The sequence below is a fragment of the Pholcus phalangioides genome, unplaced genomic scaffold (assembly GCF_987345545.1).
Source record: "Pholcus phalangioides strain wild (caught in Gottingen) unplaced genomic scaffold, Ppha-v1.0 ptg000017l_1, whole genome shotgun sequence".
Taxonomy (NCBI): Eukaryota; Metazoa; Arthropoda; class Arachnida; order Araneae; family Pholcidae; genus Pholcus; species Pholcus phalangioides.
This window is the reverse complement of record NW_028301610.1, coordinates 47,475,952-47,498,879: the sequence shown is the minus strand read 5'-3', so window position 1 is coordinate 47,498,879 and position 22,928 is coordinate 47,475,952. Positions and strand designations below refer to the sequence as shown.

Sequence of the window (22,928 nt, the reverse complement as noted above, 5' to 3'; positions counted from 1 at the left end):
TGACCTGTCCCTAAATCTATTTTTGTAACAATGAACCAAGTGACACATTTACAGATCGCTTAAGTGACTCGTGGCACAATTTCAGACCATTTAAGCGATCTGTGGCACATTAAGCGATCCCTTGAGTGACATGTGACAAAGTTTTAGAGCATTGGTCCTGCAAACCAGTGCGGTTATACATCACTTAAGTTATCCGCGGCACATTCCCAGATTACTTAAGTGATCTGCGGCATAATCACGTATCACTTATATGACGCGTGGCAAAGCTCCAGAGCATTTGGATCCGCTAAGTATTTGAAAATCACTAGAGTGGCTCTGTAGGGGACTCAATAGAGAGAATGTTAGTTCAGGTGCCCACAAATTAGTAAAGTTTTACTCGTTTTTCACGCACCGAGTAAGACGCCATTAAGAATATTTCATATTTTTTATAAAGGGTGGTTGATGACGTAAGAATCATCCACCCCCCTCCCTCCACGTCATCAAGTCAGCAAATCGAAAATCCCCCATCCATGCTGACGTAATACTTGAATGACCCCTAACATAAAGATACCCGAAAGTTATTTTCTGAAGGTTAAAAAAAGTGGGTTCAGCTATAGCGGCTGATCGGCTCGTCCTCCCCCCCTCCTGTAAAACCAGACGTGGCTCGGGCCGTCACTTTTACAAGCAGGTTTTCTATGCCGCGCGCAACGTGAATCACCCCTGTCTATTCATCAATATGAAAAGCAGTACGACTATTTTCCTACAGAGCGCAATACGGCTCACGACAGCGCTTTACGTCGGGCGTGATTGGCAGACTGCTTCTGGAGAAGTTAAGCGATCTTCCCTTCATTTTCGTGTGTTGTGTCTCTTCCCTTTAAACCGGAGCATGCAGCCGATAGAGTATATGACGCCAGGGTCATATACTATATAGCCGTCCTGAGCCGATGCGTCACGCTTGGAAAACACAAATGCGTAACGTCATTATGTAACTCATTTCTGCCGACACGAAATGATCCAGTTAGGTTCACGCGGCGCAAAAAGCCTACTCCTAGGAAAACCTGGCTTCAGGGATGAACGCTCGTTACGGGATCCCAGGAGAGATAAACCCATTGTCTCTCATAGAAGTGTGGCTCTATCCACACACAAGAGTGTGTGGATAGAGCCTGTTCCTCTTTTTTTTTGCCTTTTTATTTACGGCAACCAATCTGCGAAACAGATTCGCTTTCCCCACTGGACTTCAGTTTTTAGCATTTTAAGGCGCGGCGGCGAAAAGATACGCTTGTCGTCGTCCCTTACTCCAGTGGAACTGAAATTTTTTTTCCTTTCTTCTTTTTCAGTAGCGAGTTGTAATATGAATAAAACACGTCAAAAAAACTGCGGAAAGCAGTGACATTTTGCGGTTTCTCGGAATTTTCGTAGTGAGATATTGGCTGTAAGCAAATGGGAAGGAGGGATAAAATAGGAATAGTAGGAGTGAATTGCAGTAAAAAAAAAAGACAATTGCGGCGAAAGTAGGAAAATAGTAGGAAAAATAGGAAAGCTGCGAGGTCTGCACTCAGTATACTGCATAATATAGGAGGTTCGAGACATCGTTTCGCCGCATAAGTAAAAACTTGAAAAAACTTTCTCACCACTGGGCATGGGGGAATTTTCGGCTACTGGTTCAGCGGAGTGATGTCGTTCTAAGGACCATCGATTTCCAACGCTGACCAGTTTGCGACATAGGCAGGAAACACGCAAAATAAGCTTCCTCTTATTTTTCTAGGCAATGCATCACCATGGGGAATGCCTATTCTAAGAAAGATCATCCCTTCAGAAAGAAAAAAAAAAAAAAAAAGACTTTTTCAGGCGTGGCTGCAAAAAGTAAGGAGTTTTAAGGGCCCTTCCAGAGGGAAATGAAAAGTTAGGAGTTTTTAAGGAGTTTGTAAAGATGTGCGAACCCTTGCATTCTCTCGCATTCAATCTCGCTTTAAACTCAGTATACATCCCTTAAGGTGAAGGTGGTCGCCTTTTGGTGAATCGTCCATAGTATGAAATAGCTCGTCTCACTGGTGCTCTGCACATCGCCGGCTGGTTCCGGACGTTATCATGCCTCTTCTCTAGTCATCCGTTGTCATTGCCGTTGTCCCGGTTCCTGTCATCGCTGGTCCGTCATTTAGTTTGCCGTTGATTGTCTATTCCGACCGCCTGATTGTCACCTCGGCTCTAGCTGCTGAGCCTGCAGTTCTTGCCGCCACGTGGAGTCTCAGCTGGTGACCTTCGCTTGCTCCCGTCAAGGTCAACGACGTCACTGGTCGAGTGATTCAAGATCACCAAACTTCAGTCTCCAGATATATCAACTATATTGATGAGTCAACAGACTTGCATGGTGATTGGTATGAAATTGAGAAATAATTTTGTTCTGTTAATTGTAACCTAGTTAATTGTTAAAAGTATTAATAAATTTACTTATGTTAAAATCTAGAAATTCTCTTGAAATCATTTGTCTTTCTCTGACTGTGTATCAATTGCACCAATTTCGCCAGATCAGAATCCTGGGTAGTTATGCTGGGTTGTCGCATGTGTTGAGACGTAATGTGACAACCCAAAAGTGGGGGGGGGGGTCATAATGTCCTATGACTAGAAGAAATACTGTTGATGGATTTATGTGGAACCATAGTAGTTGAACCTTGATATATGAGTAATAAAATAGATGCATCTTTGCAAGGGAATCGGGAAAAAAAAGCGATGGGGATGCAGCTTTGCAAAATATGACAAAGATAATAGTAATAATAATCTCAGACCTTGAAATATAATTGTCAACTCAATCTAGGGATGGCTCTACAGATGACAGCACATGTATGACAAATTATTTCGTCATATCTATGTGAAAAAGACCAAAAAGTCTGTGTGTCGGCAAATGACATCATAGGCACCACCATTAGGTATGGCAGCGACGGCAAATGCCGTCGTAACCACTTCACTGGTTAAGTGGAAGACAGGGATGCCGGAACATATCTGTTCGTGTTGCTAAAGCAATACCAATCATTTGAATGGTGTTGCTCAGCAATACCAATCACCATTTGAACACAGCTCAAATATTGCACTGAAAGTGCTTCTTTTTTTTTTTAATTAAAATTTTTGAAGACATATCCTTGGGACCCTTTCCATGCGAGGAGTTGTATTGCTTTAGCTCTTTTTGTTTGCAAGTCATTTCAGGTCCAAGGGACTTTCCCACACACCCTGTATATTTATTAAGCATGAGAATATATAAAATGAGCATCATAGAATCTGAATATCACAACAGTAATCACAGCAATAGACTTAAGACAGTACGTTTCATCGCTGATTTCAGACGAATCTCAACCCTTTTAGTGGCATTGACAAGATATCTCTTCTCCTTATTTTAGCATTGGCAAGCCCAAATATTTTGTGAAGTTAATCCCTCTCTCAGCGGAACACATTTTTCCTATACCAATGGTTCACAAACTTTTGTCAACCACGGCTCCCTTGCCTAATTCATGATTCGTCAGTGGCTATTCAGGATAGATTGATAGCTATTTTCCCATATAAAAGAATTTCAAAGCATAATTAGGTGCACAAATCAATATCTCAAGCTTGCCGCGACACCCCACATAAAGGTTGGTGATGCTTCTAGAAACAGCGACGCACACTTTGAAAAAGCTGCTCTATATCCATTGCTTTTTCATTACTTTATGATGTTTACGCCCTTGGATGTAGTTAAACAGTACAAAAAAAGTCGCTGAGAGAGAGAGAGAAAATAAAACTTTTAAAATAGAATAAAAAATAATAAATGCAAAAAGACGTAGCTTTGTTGCCTAAAGTTTATACAGCAAAAAAAAAATCAGACTACAGAATCGTGTATTCAATGGCTATTAAAAAAATTAAAATTCAAAGCTCAACATATATATAAATAAACAAACACACAGACACAGAAACATGTATTAAAAAGAACATCCTATTAAAATGAGATGCTGTATATTGTGATTCAAAGACGAAAGAAAAATGGTTCGACGTTTGTTTTTTTCCATTTTTCACGACTTCTGACAGTGTGAAGAAGAATTTGTGGAAAAAAAATCATAAATGACTTCAAATAAAAAGAAAAGGTACACACGTTTTAATTATCCTCATGAAGTTATCGTCAAAAACACCAAGAGGAAACCCTTCCACTACTACTTTCAGAATGCAGGTAAATAATCATTTCAGCATTCTATATTTACAGAAGACAAATCTCAACGATGATTCTTGTGCATGAAAGAAAAGATGATTCGATAAATGAGATCAAACACTGATTGCATGCACCATAAAAATTGAGACAAAAATGTCTCGTGCATCTCTTTTCTGCGCATACACAAATTATACATCATGTTGCACAATGGAAAAAGTGAAGTAAATTTTTTTAAATAATTAAAAAGTATTTTAAATCGCTATTTATTTTAATTTGCATGGTTTTTTTTATTACTTTTCCGCACTGCCTCAAAGGCATAAACTTGTATCCGGTCCACGTGCCCAAGCCCCTCCAATAATTTTGAAGGACCGGCTCAGCCCCCCCCCCCCTCAAAAAAATTGTGTGGATACATTTCCCATATTTGGCTGGGAAAAACAATTTTTATGATTAAAAAAATTGTCCCAAAAAAAAGTTTAGTAAAAAAATCTGCTTGAAATTTTATTTTAATACTTTTTTTTAAATTGCAATCGACTTGTCCTTGGCTTTCTTTTTTTGTAACAATTTCTAGTATTTTTCTCATGATCAACGACGACACTCGATTTCCAATTATCATTCTCCCTCGGTACCAATCGTAGCTGCCCCAAAGGCATGCATCTCTGGATGGCACCTGGAGATGATATGGGGTTGAGGTGGTCCTTTCTTGTTCCTGCTGTCGGAAAACTCAGAAGCATCTCTTCTTCTTTTGTTTGAACGTGACCCTTGGGGAAAGAAGCTTCCAGACAATGCAAGAAGAAAAGCCCCCCCCCCCCTTTTCACGGGCCTCTACATAGTAAATTTAAAGCGTGCAAAATGAAAAAATGACAAGAATCATCCTGAACTCCTCGACTGGAGCCCTGTCAGCCCCGCCAATGTTATGGGAGGGCATGCAGAGGCGTCCACATAAAGAAAACATTGTGGGGGGAGATGAAAGTTGCTGGTCGTCCCGTATATTCGAGACTCAAGCGTGTACGCAAGAGAGAAGGTGCATTGCATTGTTTTTTCAGAAATTATTGGAGGGGGGGGGGCTCAGCCCCCTCATAAAATTTATTGGGGGCTTCAAATGGCTCTGTCGGTCCAGGGAATTAATTTGAAATAAATTAAGTTTTATTTGAATATCAGTATTTCATCAGTCATTGCAGAAAGATAATGTGCAGCGTGTAAAACACTGTGATGTTTTCACAAAAACTTTTGGCCCTGGGCAGCAATTTTGAGGGCACTGCAAATTTTAGGGGATACAAAAACTATGTGGAGGTGATCTAAAACTACATTTGTTTCAGTGCCCCCTCACCACACACACTCGACAGAAATAATCTACACTCTTAGTTACGACCCTGTCCGCGGCACCCAGAAAGTGCTGCAACAAACAGATTGGGAATCACAGCCCTATAAAATACAGTACAGTATAGTGTACATTCGATATAATTTATCTGCAAAGTATCTTTCAGCAATGGGCCCCCAATCGTTGATGAATAAGGTCTACAGTTGATTAAACGCCTGGATGGGCGAAGTTATGAAGGACCGTAAACACGTGATGTCAGTGTTTTTCTGGTACGTAGGGACGGATAGTTCCAGTGGATAAGTCACAAAAAAAGTTCTGTACCCTGAGGACCGAATTTTATAGGTTTTATATTGAGCAACCCACCTGGTTGTCGGAGGGTCGTTAATTCGGCGTCTGTACTCTGTGAAGTAGCAATAGCTGCGTAATCAATCGAGTCAGGTAAATTAATTTTGGATAATCTGGAAAAAGCATCCGCTACAACATTTTGCTCACCCTAAATATAACGAATGTCCGTAGAAAATTAAGATATATATTCTAAATCACGACGTTGTCTGGGAGAGCTGTTATCATTAACTTTGTGAAAAACATAAGTTAGAGGCCTATGATCACTGTAGATCGTAAATGGTCTGCCTTCTAACATGTGTCTGAAATGTTTAATCGAACTATAAACAGCAAGCAACTCGCGATCATAAGTACTATAGTTCTTTTCAGTTGTTGTTAACTTTCGAGAAAAAAAAGAGAGTGGTTCGATGACACCAGCGGAAGCTTGTTGTAAAACAGCTCCGAGAGCGAAATCTGACGACTGTCAACGAAAGATGAGCATCGTGTTTAGGATGAGCCAAAAGCGTGGCGTTGGTAATAGCATGTTTACACGTTTCAAAAGCAGCAATAGTTTCCCCCGACCAAGCGATGAGATTTATCTTTTTTCTTCTTTCCTTTTCACAAATTGTGTAAGGGAGCCTGGTCAGATGCTGCGTTTTTTAAGAAACGGTGGTAAAAGTTGAGAATTGCTAGAAATCTTCAAAGTTCATCAACCGTTTTTGGTTGCGGATAATTACGAAGAATGTCAACTTTTTCTGGCAAAGGAGAAATGCCGTTGCTGTTAACCAAAAATCCTAAGAACTCTATCTCAGATTTCCCAAATATGCATTTATCAGGATTAAGAATTAAACCAAAACTGTTTAAACGTTCAAAAACTAACTCTAGATCTCTAAGATGTTATTCTTCTGTTGCTAATGCAACTAGTACGTCATCTAAATATGCATAACAGTTCAAGTCTCTTAAGACAATATCTATGAACCGTTGAAATGATTGTGCCGCATTAGACAATCCAAAACACATATATAAGTACTCATAAAGTCTGAATGGGGTAATAATGGCAGTTTTTTCAACAGACTCAGGATCTAAAGGTATCTGATGATAAGCCTTAACCAAGTCCAATTTAGAAAAAATGTTTTTTCCCTGCAGACCGTAACTGAAATCATGAACATGTGGTATAGGATATCTGTCTGGACACGTTATAGAATTAAGTTTTCTGTAATCCCCACATAAACGGTATTCTCCATTACGTTTAGGAAAAATGTGTATCGGGCTTGCCCATGGACTTTTTGAAGGTCTCAGTATGCCCTGATCCATTAGCGTTTGAACTTCACGCTTTGCAATAGCAAATTTCTCTGGAGAAAGTCTGCGGGCTTTGGTAAAGACAGGAGAACCTTTAGTAGTAATGCAATGTGTAACGCAGTGTTTTTTAGAAGTAGCCCCAAGCATAGAAGGATTCGTTAGATTAGGAAATTTAGATAAAATTTTCAAGTAGGGCGAATCTCCACTAATGGTCTTTAAGCCTAATGTAGGGCAACTGGCATTGCTACATTTGATTGAAAGTGAAGTCAAACTGTCAATCAAACGAGACTTTTTTACGTCAACTAATAGACCATAATGTTCTAAGAAATCAGCACCTAATATCGGGCGATTAACATCAGCTATAACGAAGGACCATCTAAACAGTCTGTGTAATCCTTATCTCGTGGGAAAACCGAAATGCTAGCACCTGTGTCCACTAAAAAACCAGTACCGGATTTTCGATCATGAACAAAAAGGCGAACTAAACGCCGGCCATCACCTGCTGATTTTGAAATGATACCGACAATAAGGTTTACGTTTGAGTGTACCATCACTACTAGATCTCTCTCTAGACCGAGAATTTGAACGAACTCTTCCCTTCTTGCTAAAATTTTTCTCTCTATAGCGGGATAAGTGGTCAACAGCAACGTTCAAAGTCGGAATTTGACTTTGAAGTGATTGTAAGCTGACGGTTTCGTTACGGCTGACCTCAGAAATAGTCTGTGTGTGCCCAGTTACTTCGGCAATTTTATCTGCCATTTCTGCTAAATCCGGCAATGTACCCTTACTAACAGAAAGTATCTGCTGTGTATAGATAGGCAAACGTTCTAACCAAAGGGTTTTAAGCACTTCATCTGAAATTTTCTTGTCAGCTAATATATCATAGCTGCCAACTTTTGAAAATGAAAATTCGGGAGATTTTCGCGCAAACCCGTATTTTATGCTAAAACCATTCCCTAATAAATACAATAGGGATTTTTCCAAATAAAATAGGGATTTTCCAAACATAAAAGTTAAAGTGTAGGGAATAAAATCCCTACTGAAGTCAAATTAAAATAGGGATTTTACACACATGGAAGTTAAACACTTGGGAATAAAATTCCTAGGCAAAAAACAAGTGAAATTGGAGGCCAAAACTTCAATGATGTAAAAATAAATATTGTGTTCAATCAGAAACGCTGTGAACAAACATTCTGCGCGAATGACCCCAAAATCATCGGAAGATGAAGGAAAACACCGTCAATTTTTGAAGAACACTGACTTTTTGTGACACTTGCGTGTCTTTTTTTTCATTTCACATGAGTGATGATGTCACTCTTTCCACCATGACTGATGTTTATGTCCGTAACACAACTTGTACAAAAAGGAAAAGTCGGCCCTCTTCTGGAACGTTTGATGAAAGGAAATTCATCGGAATAAGTATCTTTAAAATTGATTAAGTATGTTTTTGCTTATCAGTATTCGTGTTTTGTTATATCGCACGTTATAACAAAAGAAATTTTGACCACATGCGCGTGACTATAATCTTCAATTATTATCCAGGACTATTGGCTGCTAAGCCATTTCCCTGCACGATAAGACAAACAACTTTCTTGTTACCATCAGAGGGTTTGTAAAACTTCCTTAAAAAGGGAATTTCCCCATTTACGACGTGTGACGTCATTTCGAAAGGGGAAAAAAAAGAAGCTTCATGCCCCACAAGAAATTCCTTAGGGATTGTTTTTATAAGCGGGGATTTTTTTTAATGAAGTAGGGAATTTTAAGGGACAATTAGGGATTTTTGTGATTTTCGTAAAAATTCGGGAGATTTAAGAACTTTTCGGGAGGTCGAGAGATGAAGCTAAAATTCGGGAGATTCCCGAAAAATTCGGGAGACTTGGCAGCTATGATATATGCATCTCATGCAACAACTGAAAAGGTCGCTTATCCCCAAGAGTGAGCTCTTGGAGTAGAACTCCTAAGCGGGAAGTTTCCGACAGTGAAAACTGTTGACAAATGCGTGTTTTTAACTGGTTGTAAGAATCATCTGTAACAGGAGATCTGATCAAATCACTAACATATGACAACACTTCGACATCGAGAGCTGTCACAACACAGTGAAATTGCATTTTAGGATCAGTAATTCCAGCTATTTTAAAGTTTGATTCAATCTGAAGGAACCAAAGATCGACATCGGATTTCCAAATCGAAGGCGAGCGAAAAGAAACACTCGAAAGTTCTAATTCAGAAGACATACCTGTTTCTTCTGTAGCGTTCGGCATATCCAAAAAAAAAGTTCAGCACAATCCAGGAAGAGAATTGAGGAGATGCCCCCTCAATCAGTCAGCAAACGCACCACACACAGGGGGGGAAAAAATGCAGCAAGTAACATATTACGAAGCGAGAAAGAGTACTTGTTTTCGTCTGCTTTCGAGTTCGTGGCTGTCAAACATCTGCTTTACGCGGGTCACCAGTACTATGGTGATGATAGTGTTGGTGGATGTCTGGTTGTTATTGCGGAAACATACAATCATGATTCCTTTTTTTTTTAGTTATTTAATAGAAGAGAGAGAGAGAGATTTTTACAACACGTTCGGTCGACAGTTGGAGCCAGACTGAACTCCAATACAAGAACACGCTAGATAATGCCTAGCTAGCGAGTGGCATAAAAAATATAATAAAAATATAAAAATTGTACAAGACAAGCAGCGCCACAAACACATAAAATTTTATAACATTTTATATGTATGAGGGGGGAATAATTTTTTAAAAAGGCTGTTATATTCACTTCGACTTATACATAAAACGTTTTATAAAACGTTTTTACTCGGCCTCTTGAACGTCGTATAAACGACTGTAACAAAATTGTAAAGTTGCTCAGTTGAATAGATGAAGTGAACATAAATATTTGAATTATTTCGGTTCTCACACACAATTTTTCAGGCCGGTGCTTCAACCAAGGCCACTGAAAATAGTTTTCAGTATTATTACTTCAACTCTTTAATTCACTAAACTCATTTATTCTTTTTGTACGCTTATAGGGAATCGCCTGGCATAACGGAATCGCTTTGTTTTATCAAAAAAATCATTGCATGGAATAACTTCACATTAGAACAAGGCACCCTTTTCCCCTATTCAATGCTTATCCGCGAGCTCCACCGGCTCTCCAGAGCTGTTTAACAAAGAATATTTTTGAAAACCTCACACCATGACAAAGGTTGGAGGCGCACAGTTTGAGAACCCGTGCGTTATAGGAATAATCTTTGATGTTCTAAATTGAAGTTAAACGTTTGTATACAAATTTTTTGTGTAAAACACGTTTCAAATTGGTTCTTCATGTGTAGAGATTCTACAGTAGTTTCATTTGGTGTAGTATGAGTATACTTGCTTGCTTGGTGAACAACGAAACTATAGAGATGCGGTGGATATCTTATCTGAGAGAAACTAAGGATAAATTTGATACTGTGCATATATATCTATATATATAAAATTGACTGTCTGTCTGTGTGTGTGTGTATGTTCTCTATACAAATCTACAATTTTAGATCGATCGTCGCCAAATTTTGCATATATACCAAATGAGACCCGACTTAAACGATAGGCTACTTTAAAATTTCATCAGAGCAGGGCAAATGCCCCAAATGGGCAAAAAACTGTCAGGCAACAATAGTTTTTGGACCTCAACAATCACTTTCCGAACGTTTACGTTGGTTACCGTGGTTCCCTAGCAATACGTTTCTGACGTGCATATGCCTTTACAATGGTTTGTCATTTCTTCAACGCTGCCAATGTATGTATAATATTTATGCCTTTATAATGGATTCCCATATTTTCAATACTCCCAGTAATGAGGTTTTTTGAATGACGTCATAATCATCATCAGTATTGCTTTGAGGGTCAGGAAAAGGGTGATCCTCATAGAAATCAGTGTTAAAATTGCCGATTTTAATGTAGAAATGCGGAAATTTTGTGGGGTTCCTGTCACATCAATAATTTCAAAAATTGAATTAAATACTCGATTTTTGAAATATTGAGTTCACTTTGAGAGATATACAAAGCCCAGGAGATAAAAGTAGTCTGACTAATTACTTCATATTTAGAGTTGGATATCCATGCAATAACATTGATTTCAACTTTTTATTCATATCTTCTCAAGCATGAAAATTAATGTCTCCGTATTGTCTTTAAATATATATTCTACTGCATATTCTACTTAAATATTCTACTGCATATTCTACTTAAATATTCTACTGCATATTCTACTTAAATATTCTACTGCATAAATTCACATATACTTTAGGTTGTTTTAAAATTAATTATGGGCCCGTAAAAAGAAAAAATTCCACAGCTTTAATAAAGCATTTTTTGATGCAGAAACAGGCAGAGATAAATAACTTGAAGTTCAAAGGGTGGAATCAAAATACCTAGCACCCTTTAAAAAAAGAAGTGTGTGTGTGTCGCACATTAAATCGCAATATTGGTTCAACTCGAACACGGTTTGTATGTCCCTCGAAGAAAGAGGGATATATCACGTGATCCAAAAAGCCTCACTGAAGAAAACCCGGGCAACGCCAGGTATTACAGCTAGTATCTATATATAATTGATTTTCTGTCTGTGCGTATGTTCTCTATACAAATCCACAATTTTAGATCGATCGTCGCCAAAATTTGGATATATACCAAACAGGGCTCGGATTGAACGATAGGCTACTTTAAAAGTTCGTCAGAGAAGGGCAGATACCCGAAATGGACGAAAAATCGTCGGGCAACAATGGTTTCAGGGCCTCAACAATCACTTTCGGTTTTTTTTCGTTTGGTTACCGTGGTTCCCTAGTAATGCGTTTTACACGTGCCTTCACAATGGCTTGTCACTTCTTTAATCCTGCCAGTATTATATATTTATTCCTTTGTAATGGTTTGTCACTTTTCCAATCCTCCCAATAAATAAAGAAAACATGGGCAGCGCCGGGTATTGTAGCTAGTATTATGCATGATAAAACTGCAGTGAAATCTCGATATAACGATATTCTGCGGACGAAGAAAAATACCATAATAGAGGTATTATCGTTAATTGAGAGACTTTGACATTGAACACTAGCCATCAGGGCCGCAACCAAATGCTTGATCAGCTGAGGTAAGCACATATTTTGACATCCCCCCCCCCCTGTAATTTTGAAGAAGAAGCTATAAAAGGTGAATTTTGCTCACTCTTCTGGTCCTGGGCAAGATACCTGCTTTTGTCTCCCCCCCCCCCCCTGTTGAGGCCCTGCCGACCATGGATCACGATCACCATTGGCATATGCAAAGGGGGTTTAGGGTTCTCACCCCCCCCCAGAGCCGAGATTATAGGGAAAATTATTATCAAAATTATTGCAGGAAAAAAGAACGTAAACCCCCCCCCCCACCCTCGTGAAAATGGCAATACGCCTATGACAATCACAAGTTTCTATGGGAAAACCATATCGCCTAACCAATTCGTTCTTTTAACTGGCCCATAGAGGAGCTCTATTGTATTGCGAAAAATTATATACAAATCACATAATCATATCTCGAAATGTGATAATATTTATCACACACACACACAATTATATTTTATTAGTTAGTTTAAATATACAGTGAAACCTCGATATAACGATATTCTACGGACCAAAAAGAAAATATTGTGGTAGAGGGATTAAAGAGGTAACATTATCCTCAAGTGTGATCAAATTTATGCTATTGTCATTTTTTCTATATTGGCATTGTTAATATTATCGGAAAATACACTGTTATGTATTTATTCGTTACAAAAAATTGTAATTGATTAGCTTATCTATAAAATTCACTTAGATGTGTATTGTCCCTGTACAGAAGCTTACCGCATAGTGCTTTTGTGTTGTACACATAATGCAGCAATACAAATAACGTTAGCTTTCGGTGATCATTTAGTGCAAAATATTGATGTCATCAGACGTCTTCAAAAGAACGAGAACAAGTGGCGAAGTTAAAATTAAATTCAAAACAATTTTGAACAAAATATAAAAAATATTGTAGCGATTTCAAAATTCTCCTAAAAATATTGGGTTATAGAGGCATTTATCATAGTAGATGATGTCGTTGTACTGAGAGTTTTACATTAAGCCAGGCAATTCCAAACAAGATTTGAAAAAAATATCATTGTAGATGTATTTATTATCGATTATCGTGTTGTAGCGATGTTTTGCTGCATATACAAATGTGTATCATATGCAGGATTTTCTCATGGGGGGGGGGGAAGAGCATTAAACATTTTTTCCTTCCCGAAAGGGGTTTCTTTTTTTTTACTGAAAAAATACACCATAATCTTTTCTCAAGGGAGGTGCACAAGATTTTTCGGGGGGGGGGGGGGTAGCGGGGCCCAGCACTAGCATGTGGGGGCCATGATCCGACCACTGTTCATAATAGTTTGAGGTACCCCCTACAGCCAGAAGTTACTAGGGTTAAGGTCAAATAAACTGATGGCCGGCCAGGTGTCGTGCAATCCTGTTATTGTCAAAATGGGTCTTCAGCAGCTGCTTTGCTGGTATTGCAATGTGCATCTTGATAGAAGTTGTCCTATCCACACACTGATGCTGTGGAAGTGCCGAAATGATGTGGCTGCACACAATAGATTATACTGCTGGCCAAGATGATGTGCATCATCTACTTGCACATTTTTCTTTCGCCAAAGAAAATTCCATTGCTTCAGGAGTATCCATGCAAATTTCCAAGTCATTCTGACCAGTACTTATTGTATAGTTTTTGAATCAAAACTTTAATTATAATCACCCTTTATATAGCTGATTATATTTCATAAATCTGCTACTACTATACAGTAGAACCTTGATTAACTGGGCTTAACCATGAAAGTATAAAAAAAATTGTTGAATATTAAGGATGGGTGATATACAGTAGGAGATGTGCTACTTTTTATGGGAAAGAAAATGAAAAGAAAATGTCTGTGAGGTTATATATATATATATATAAAACTACTAGTGTGTACACTGGTCTTTGTCCTTTAGGGACAGCTGGTGTCTTAATTGGATTATAGGACCACCTGCCCCTAGCATGATGGTATCACTACTGTTGCTGCTGCTTTGTGAAGGGAAAAAGAAACCCTGTGAGATAATACACCACTACATTTAGATGTATGATACAATCTTTATTCCTGAATTTGGTAAAGATTATATATATAGAGCATCAGAATGTAGCCAAAGGTTAGAAAATGTGATAAGAATAAGAAATTTTGGCTTCTGTATATAACTTTGAATAACTAAGATACTTCATATGAAAAAAATATATATATTCAGGCCCCCTTTTATGAGACTTTAGAAAAAAACCACTTACACCATCTTATGCCATTTAAAGATATACCATCAAAATATACCCCAAGAATATAAAATGTGATAAAAATGAAAAATTTTGGCTAATAATGAACCAATATGATATTTTTCAAGGAAAAAGTGATATTTAGGCCACTTTTATTTGACTTTTTGAAAAAAAAACACTTGGTTTAAACCAAACAACCCTGCTGCTCAGTGTCACAGAATTCATTTGGAACCGATTTTGAAAGTAATGAAAGAAGAATATGAAAAATAAATGTGGTTCACTTTTTTTTCTGATGGACATTGTACTCAGTACAAACAAAAGAGAAAATTTATACTTATTAGACAAATATGTCTCAAAATATTTCAAGTGTTATACTTGGAATTTTTTTGAAGCAAACCATGGAAAAAGAGGAGTTGATGGTGTTAGTGATATATTGAAAAGGACAGCTTATAGTATGTGGGAATGACATATCAGATGCTACTCAGTTTTTCACAATTCTCAAAGATGCCACTAATGTAAAATTGTATGAAATCGAAAATGAAGAAATAAAATTAATAATTATCCCAAATGATATACCTGTGCTGAAAGGCACTATGGCAGTCCACCAAATAGTAGCAACTGGCGAGGGATTGCTGCAATGCAGAGATGTTTCTTGCTTTTGTGAAAGAAATGCTAATCTGTGTGAATGCTACGAAAAGAAAACTTACTCTTGCCAAAAAAGTATAAAACTGGAAGTTCCACAACTGATTTCAGAGTTTGAATCTCTGGAAAATGACATTCAAGAAAATAGTGAAAACTATGCTATCGACTTCGAAGGAAATAGCAATGAAGAAATGTCAACTGGTCTAATTAAACCAGGTGTTCATATGCTCGTGAAATTTTGATTTTGTAGTGTATAGGCCTATAAATCTACATACAGATACGTTGTTGTAGCCGAAAATGACAGCGAAGATGATGGTGGAGGTCAAAGTTATGTGCCTCAAAACTATGAATGATCCTAGGAAGCTGTTCAGAGCTGATCACAAAGATCTCTTACATCCACTTTAACCAGATTTAAAAAATTTTGCCAAAGCCAAAATTCAAACCACGAGGGGGGGGGCGTGTTTTTTGAATTTCCTCATAGCGTGGATGTTTTTCAGATGTCATAGAGGAGTGCCTGGGATACCTTTCATACTGTCTATATAATTGTTGAAAAAATAAAAGTGTCTAAGAATGATTGTGATTGCTTACTCTAAGTTAAACATTTCTGTCCACTCTGTTACGGGAAGCATTTTTGCAGTTCACAGGCAAAAAAATTAAAAAACACTTCAAACTAAGGTGTCAAATTATAAGTTACCAACCCATTGTCTGCCAGAAATAAAAAACATTAATTTTAAGTAGTTGAAAAAATGTAAAAAATAAACTTTTCTATGTGCTATTTTGAAAAAATCATGAAAAACGATCAAAACGACAGAAAAAAAAAAGAATTTTTTTTTCAACTACTTTTTTTTCAGCCCATGTGTAAGAAATAAGCTGATTTCATTATTTTATGGGGTAAAAAAAACAGCAGAAATAATAATATTTATTTTTTTACAGCGATATTTGTTTTCGTAACAGAGTGGATAAAATCCATCATTTTCAGTCATAAAACCCAAAAAATCAAATATTATTATGAAATAAAAGTGAAAAATATTTATGAAATATTAAACTTCAAGTCATTGGCTATAATTTGAGATCAATTTTATTGCGAAAATTCAACTTTGAATTTTTTCATCTCAAAAATGTGGAATGTACACTTTTTTTGGGAATGACCCATATATATAAACTCATTTATTATTTTCTTAAGGAAGTTGTTCGAATTGCAAATTTTTGTATGAAAAGCTATTGCTCTATTGGAGGGAAATGAGATGGTGAAGCAATTTTCAGGTAAAGTTGCAATTCTTAGTAAAGTAAAACCATATATTTTCTTGATTGAATAGCTTTTCGAGCTTTAGTAGAACTGCATAAGGCAGATAATCATGAAAATTTGCCATCAGTTATCTAAATTCCCTAATGATTGGTCATTGGTGACATCATGGAAGTCATCATTAGAAGAGAGAACAGCAGCATAATGATTTTAATATAATTTTGATTATGATTTTAATCATAATTATGCATGCATTATGATGCCACCTCTCTATATCAAGATAATCCCTCTACAGCGATATTTTTCCTTGGTCTGCAGAATATTGTCACATTGATATTTTTCCTTGGTCTGCAGAATATTGTCACACTGATAAGCCACAGTCTCTGTATAAATATTAAGTGTATAATGTACAGGTATATTAGAGTTACCATTTAATGAGGAACATCAAAATTCCAGCAGCATCTGTTGCTCCAAGTATTCGCTCAGGCTTCAAGCCTCTATGAAATCCCCTTGCATCTTTATCCTACACAAAGATAGAAAATACTAATGTAAATGAATTGACTATGTGACTGATTAAAATTAATGGTTAGAAACAAAAGTACCAAAAAAAAACATGACTTCTTTTTTAAACTGTGCTTGTGATTTTGAATAGAAAATCATAACTACAGTGAAATCTTAAGTATTTATCTTCACTACTAGTGCAGACAGGCCTGGATCTTGAATCTTGTGAACTAGGCGGCCACAGAAGGCACCAACTAAAGGGGAGTGAGTTTTTAGGGCACCAACTGAGGGAGAGCAATTTTTTTGGGTGCCAACTGAAGGGGAGGAGGCAATTTCTTATCACCAAAATATTACTCCTTTACACTTGAAAAATGTTTAGAGCAAGCCCTGGGTGCAGATGGTCAGAGGATACCCTCTATGTAACCACTTCTTACAAGTAAAGGCTAAAACAAATGTTTATGCTTGTTTAGAACACAATTGAAATACCTTTTTCTGGTTTTTCATACAAAAGAGCAAAATTTGGGTATCAGTCACTTCATTCCTAGCATGGAAGACAGATAGTAGTACTTCTCAACTGTGAAACACGAATAACTTTTTCATCATAAATTTATATGTTAGATGAATTCATAATGCACACAAGATACTTCTAGCATGCAAATTTGTTAGTAGTTTCTAAGAGGAATGTTTATGAGGTGTATCTATGATTTAGTAATATGTTTTATAGAAAAATGACGCAAAGTTCCCCCATAACTGGGACAGCTGAAGAAATACGTGATTTTGGTGCTAATGAAAATGAAGAATTTAATACAATTTCCTGTAAAAAAATAAGTTGAGGTGAAATGATACCCAAAACAACTGATCTCTGAGAATTAAGAGCTCAGTTTTTTTCTCTATGGATATGCTAGTAAACCTCAGCTCAAAAGTACAAAATGAAATTGTACTTTTAGATTCCAGTCCTATCCAGTTAGAGAATATTCTCGGAGAATATTAATCATAAACATCTCCTGGATGTAAAAAAATGGAGAATAATTGAGAATATTCATTTTTATTTCAAATATTTTTTTACTAATTTTGTTTATATTAAATATAAATTAGTTTCCATTGCCTGAAACATTTAAAACAAAACAACTTTTGGCATAATCACCCAATGACAACTTTTAGTTTGAGAATAGGAATTCTCAAACTATCTCAGAATATATACTCCTATTCTCAGAATATTCTCTTGGTCATGATGAAAGGTTTTAAAAGTTTGATTATGAAGATTTTAGAAACCTTAAAATTAAAACCTTAAAAAATTACTTTAAAATTAGATACATTTTCAGAAATAAATTCAAAACAAAAAAATTAAACCAAAGTTGATTGATAAAGGAAGCTTTTCTTATATAATCACCTTCATTCTAAGAAGATACAGAACTGTTGTTTTCTTAAATATACGTACAATTAAAAATTCTGTATCACTCATATTTCTTTAAAAGTTGTGCAATTCAGCCATGTGGTTTAATTTTCTTGCTTTCAAACGTTGATATTGTGGGCTACAAACTCCAATATTCCTGTCTTCTTGACAGGAAAAGAGATGGGCAGAGAATATTCTCTCGAAGGAGGACTACTATTATAAATTACTAGAGAATATTCTTATCGAAAATAATAAGAATTATTCTCATTATTTATAGAGATTATATTTATTATAACACGTTATTACAAATATTCTTGAGAATACTCTCTGGAAGGACTATTATTAATAACTAGAGAATAATTCTTATTATTTTCGATAAAATATTCCCCAGTAATTTATAAAAGTAGTCCTCCTCTACGAGAATATTCTCCTAAAGATTATTCTCAAGAATTTTACATCTCTATATCCAATAAGCTGAATATTATGACATGTAGACAAAATGCCTTTCACTTAATTCCATTTGGACCACTGTTCTATTGCCCAGAAACTGTTTATAATGAAACCAGCCATGAAAGCCTGCAATCTTTCATTGAACATTGACAGTTTATTACTAAATCTCATGTCCCATTTTTTAAAATTTATGGATGGAGCAGAGAAAACCCCCCCCCCCAATATTTTCTTAATTCATAAAAATAAATGTACATTGATAGAAACACACAAAACTTACAGCTGTCTTGCTTTTTTTGCCCTTGCTGTAGTTGCCTGTTGCATTTATAGGTCTTTTGCCAGTAGAAGGACCTGCAACAATTGTCTTGTGATCATTTGTTGCCTTATTGGAATGACATTCTCCATCTTGATTTGATTGATTGCTTTTAGCAGCTGCTGCAGACATAGAAGCTGCATTTCTGACTTCTTTTGTAGAAGTTGCATTCACTTCTCTGATTTTCTGTTTTTCATTTGAGACAGACTCCAATTCAGATTTGCTGTCAGAGGATAATGTAGACTTAGCTGCTAAGTCAGTCGACAGGTTACCAAGATTTCTGAGTTCAGCAGATCCAGCTTTCTCATCACCTTGAACATCTACTTTGTTTCCAGTATTTTCTGCAGTTTTTATCGTTTCTGGCATCTTTGCTATTCTCACAGGATATCAAATTCTATCCCAAAAATTAGAAAAATTAAAAATCAACAGTAATACACAACAATCACAACTATCTAAATCAGTGTATCTCAACCACCGGGTTGTGACATCAACTGTACCAGACCGTGAGCATATATTCATTATCCTTTCATTTCTCAAGGCATTTCCACAAATAATTAATTAGTTAATTTTGCCATTGTGGAACATATTATTCAAATTTTTTAGTCCTAAAAATAATATAAGAGGAGAAAAACCTTCCTATAGTTCTAGGAAATCAAGCTACATGTGTTTTCTTTTTGATTTTTTCCATTGTCATATTTTTTATTTATTCAAATGATAGGTTCACATATCTAAATATTTATTATGAATTAGAGAAAAGTTTTTAAATTTTAGAGAAGAAAAATCGTGTGCCCAAGATTTTGAAATTTATGAGTTACATGTGGGTTGTTAAATCAGAGTCTAAGGATGACAAAAAAAAAATGCATCTTTCAACATGAGAAGGGGTCATCAAGTCTTGGGAAAGGCAAAAAGAATATTATTTAAAACAATTTTTCCAGCAAAAAGCAATGCTTGGCTCCAAAAAAAAAATTGTTTTTTTAATTTGCAAGCCTGGTATTTAACATATAAAAAGAGAAAATATAACCTAAAATAATAGATTTATTTATGTATTTCTAATAAGATATTTATTAAATTAAGAAGAATATAACAATGCAATAACATCATTAGAAATCTCTATATGTTAGAAGTTCCTCAGGAATATTAACGTGGGGGGCGCATTTGGTTTAATAAAGGTGAACTGCAAGCGCATCCACATCATGACCATGGCATACTCTGATCTGTTGTTGAACAAGAATTTTTGTGCTTTCACCTCATAGCCAGAACACGGTGGACAACATATTTAACTATTGTTTCCATTCCGCAAGCAAATTTCCCACGTGTTGGATGTCATTAATTTTACATTTTTAAGTATTTTTTTCCCCCCTTTACCTAATAAAATTCCATTTCTTCAGGAATATTCATGGTAATTTTCAAGTCATTCTGACAATGGTTCTTTTTTTACAGTGTTTTGAAATCAGAACCTTATTTATAATCACCTTGTATATCGTAAATCATTGCTAATTAATCTGCATTATTTATGCTTCATTAAATACATTATATTCACTTAATTTTTATTATAGTTTTTGCAAAATAGCTTCCTAATTAACCATACTGAAAGCAACTAGAGAAAACATCTTTATATTATTTATAATATTAAAATAATTTTCAAACACAAAGTAATCCATTGAGTTAAGCAAAAAAAGATTAAATTGCAAAAGTTGGTTTTTGTGAAAATGTAAGAAATATTTATTAATTAATATGGGAATAGTGTTATAATTACATTAATAAATATTTTATTTTAATTTATTAGAAGTTTGAATGATTTTTCAGAAATTTTATTGTTTTTAATGTTATAATAATGTTTTTAATACTACGGGTTCGACTCCCGGTAGAGGCAGAGATGAGTTTTTTCCTTCCTTAAAAAAAATTAACATCTCAAATAATAAATATCTTCACAACATCCAGTCTTCTGTATATCTTGTTTTTAATACTATTTAAAACAAAAAAAACCAGTTTAAACCAAAAAAATCCAGTTTTTGATTTTTTCAAAAAAAACGTTTTTTTTTACCAACCCTGATATGTATGTGTATAGATGACGCTGCATGTCCATGAACTGGTCGTTTGCAGAACTGCAAACGACTTGTGTACATCAGTGCCATCTATCGGCTGTGTTTTTTCCTGTCTTAAAAAATTCCAGTGACCTAGCGATGCTAACCCTGCAAACTTTTTTTATTTCTATTTTCCAGTTTTTATTAATTTTTAAAGTTTCTACTGACTTTTTGCCCACCCTGTACAAGCACACACACCTATACAGATAACATAGTCAAAAACTGGTTTAAACCGTCAAAAACCTAAATGAATGCTTTGGGATGTTTTGAATAGAATAGGTATATAACTTAATGATGAGGCACTTTGATATAACAATGTTTCATTTTCAGACACTAATTTATTAAAATGGAAACAAAATATTAATTATAATTTGAGATTTTGAATTTGAGGTACAAAATGTCTAGAATAGATATATAATTAATAGTATGGTTCATTTTTACCACGTAGCATCCGATAACATGTAACTAATTTTGCGCATTTTTCTACACCTAAACGATTTCTAAGTTTTGAATGGACAAATCCAAAGTTAGAAAATACTCTTTCAATGGAGGCTGAGCTGGCGGGACTGGATAGCAAAAGCATTGCTAGTTTTATGAGTTCAGATGCAGGCTCAGCTGAAAAAGCATTACATTTAGAAAGTCCTTACCACCAAATCACAGGGTTTGTCATTCTTCCTGCTGCACTGAAATAAGAAGGTGGAAAAGGAGTTTCTTCCGCTTCATATGAAATTAGCAATGGCAGACAACCGTTAATTTTCTCTGTTGCCCATGTGCGAGCCAAATCACTTTGCACATCAGTCAGTCCTTCACCTTTATATTTTGGGTGCAAATTATATGCCAAATAATGAAATGGTCTCAGAATCTGGTTCATCCTGTTTTGTATCTTTTCAATGTGAGGCTGAAGAGCACTTTCTTTGAGAAGGCTTAGCCAAACACGGCATGAGTCAGCTATTGTAGCTGTATCTGTTTGAAGAATATCCAATGCAACACTTATTGGCTTGAGTTGGAATGAAAGATCTTTACACTGTTTGTATAAATTATAATTGTTGATTAAAATAACAATTCCTTTGTCAATGTCATTTTCGTGATCTTCTACTATTTTCTGAAAGAATGGCCTATTGTGTAAAAATGTGTCAAGACAAGTAAGTGTACTCTTGCATCGAGTATCACCAGGTAATTGGGGTTTTATTGACCCCATATGTTCATTAAGCCATCCCAAAGGCAAATGATGGTTTCTAAAGTATTTTTGTATTTTAACCACCTGTTTGAGCACAGCTTCAGGTGTTAGATCTTGTCAGAGTAAGTTGAGCCAATTAGAAGAGCACCCATATTCTATTAAATTTTGGTCAATCTCATTAAGCAAAAGTTGCCTGGCTTTCTCCATTACTTTCGCATTATCAGTTACAACTGCCTTTACTTCACAAGAATATTTATCGTGGGCCAAACGTATGGAATTGTCAATTATTTGCTTGTGGTAATCTGCATTTTTCATAATAGCACCGCACTCAACAGCTTCAAGAAAATAGGATTTACCTTCAGAATGTATACATGTAGCTATGACTGGATCATTATGAATATTGCTCCATCCATCTTCAATTAAAGTTACAGCTTTTCCACTGAGATTGTCTTTTGCAGTTTTCTCAACCTCTCTTGTAACTTCATCAAGCAATGACTGAGCCAAAGCTTTTCTACTTGGGGTATTATAACCAGGTTGCAAAGCAGAAACTAGATCTTTGAAACTTGAATGTTCAACAACACTGAATGGGATATTATTGGCATAAAAAAACTTTGCCACTAATAAATCAATTTTTTTAGTTGTAGCAGAATTTGATTTCACAATGAAGTCATCAATTTTTTGCTTCTTTTTTTGAGTGAAAATTTCAGGTTCTGTTGATTCCAACAAAATAATAGGCTG

At 35.8% G+C, this 22,928-nt stretch overlaps 1 protein-coding gene across 3 annotated transcripts in view; it reads right to left on the bottom strand.

The window, feature by feature from the left end:
• Positions 1 to 22,928, bottom strand: part of LOC149073987 (uncharacterized) — a 57,020-nt gene that overhangs the window by 29,706 nt on the left and 4,386 nt on the right. For all 3 annotated transcript variants that reach the window (XM_089246628.1, XM_089246626.1, XM_089246627.1), the window contains exons 2-3: positions 18,897 to 19,323; positions 16,704 to 16,798 (exon numbers count right to left, since the gene is read on the bottom strand). In XM_089246628.1, the coding sequence (XP_089102754.1) occupies positions 16,704 to 16,798; positions 18,897 to 19,295 (494 nt within the window). In that variant the 5' untranslated portion in view covers positions 19,296 to 19,323. The remainder of the gene's footprint in view (positions 1 to 16,703; positions 16,799 to 18,896; positions 19,324 to 22,928) is intronic.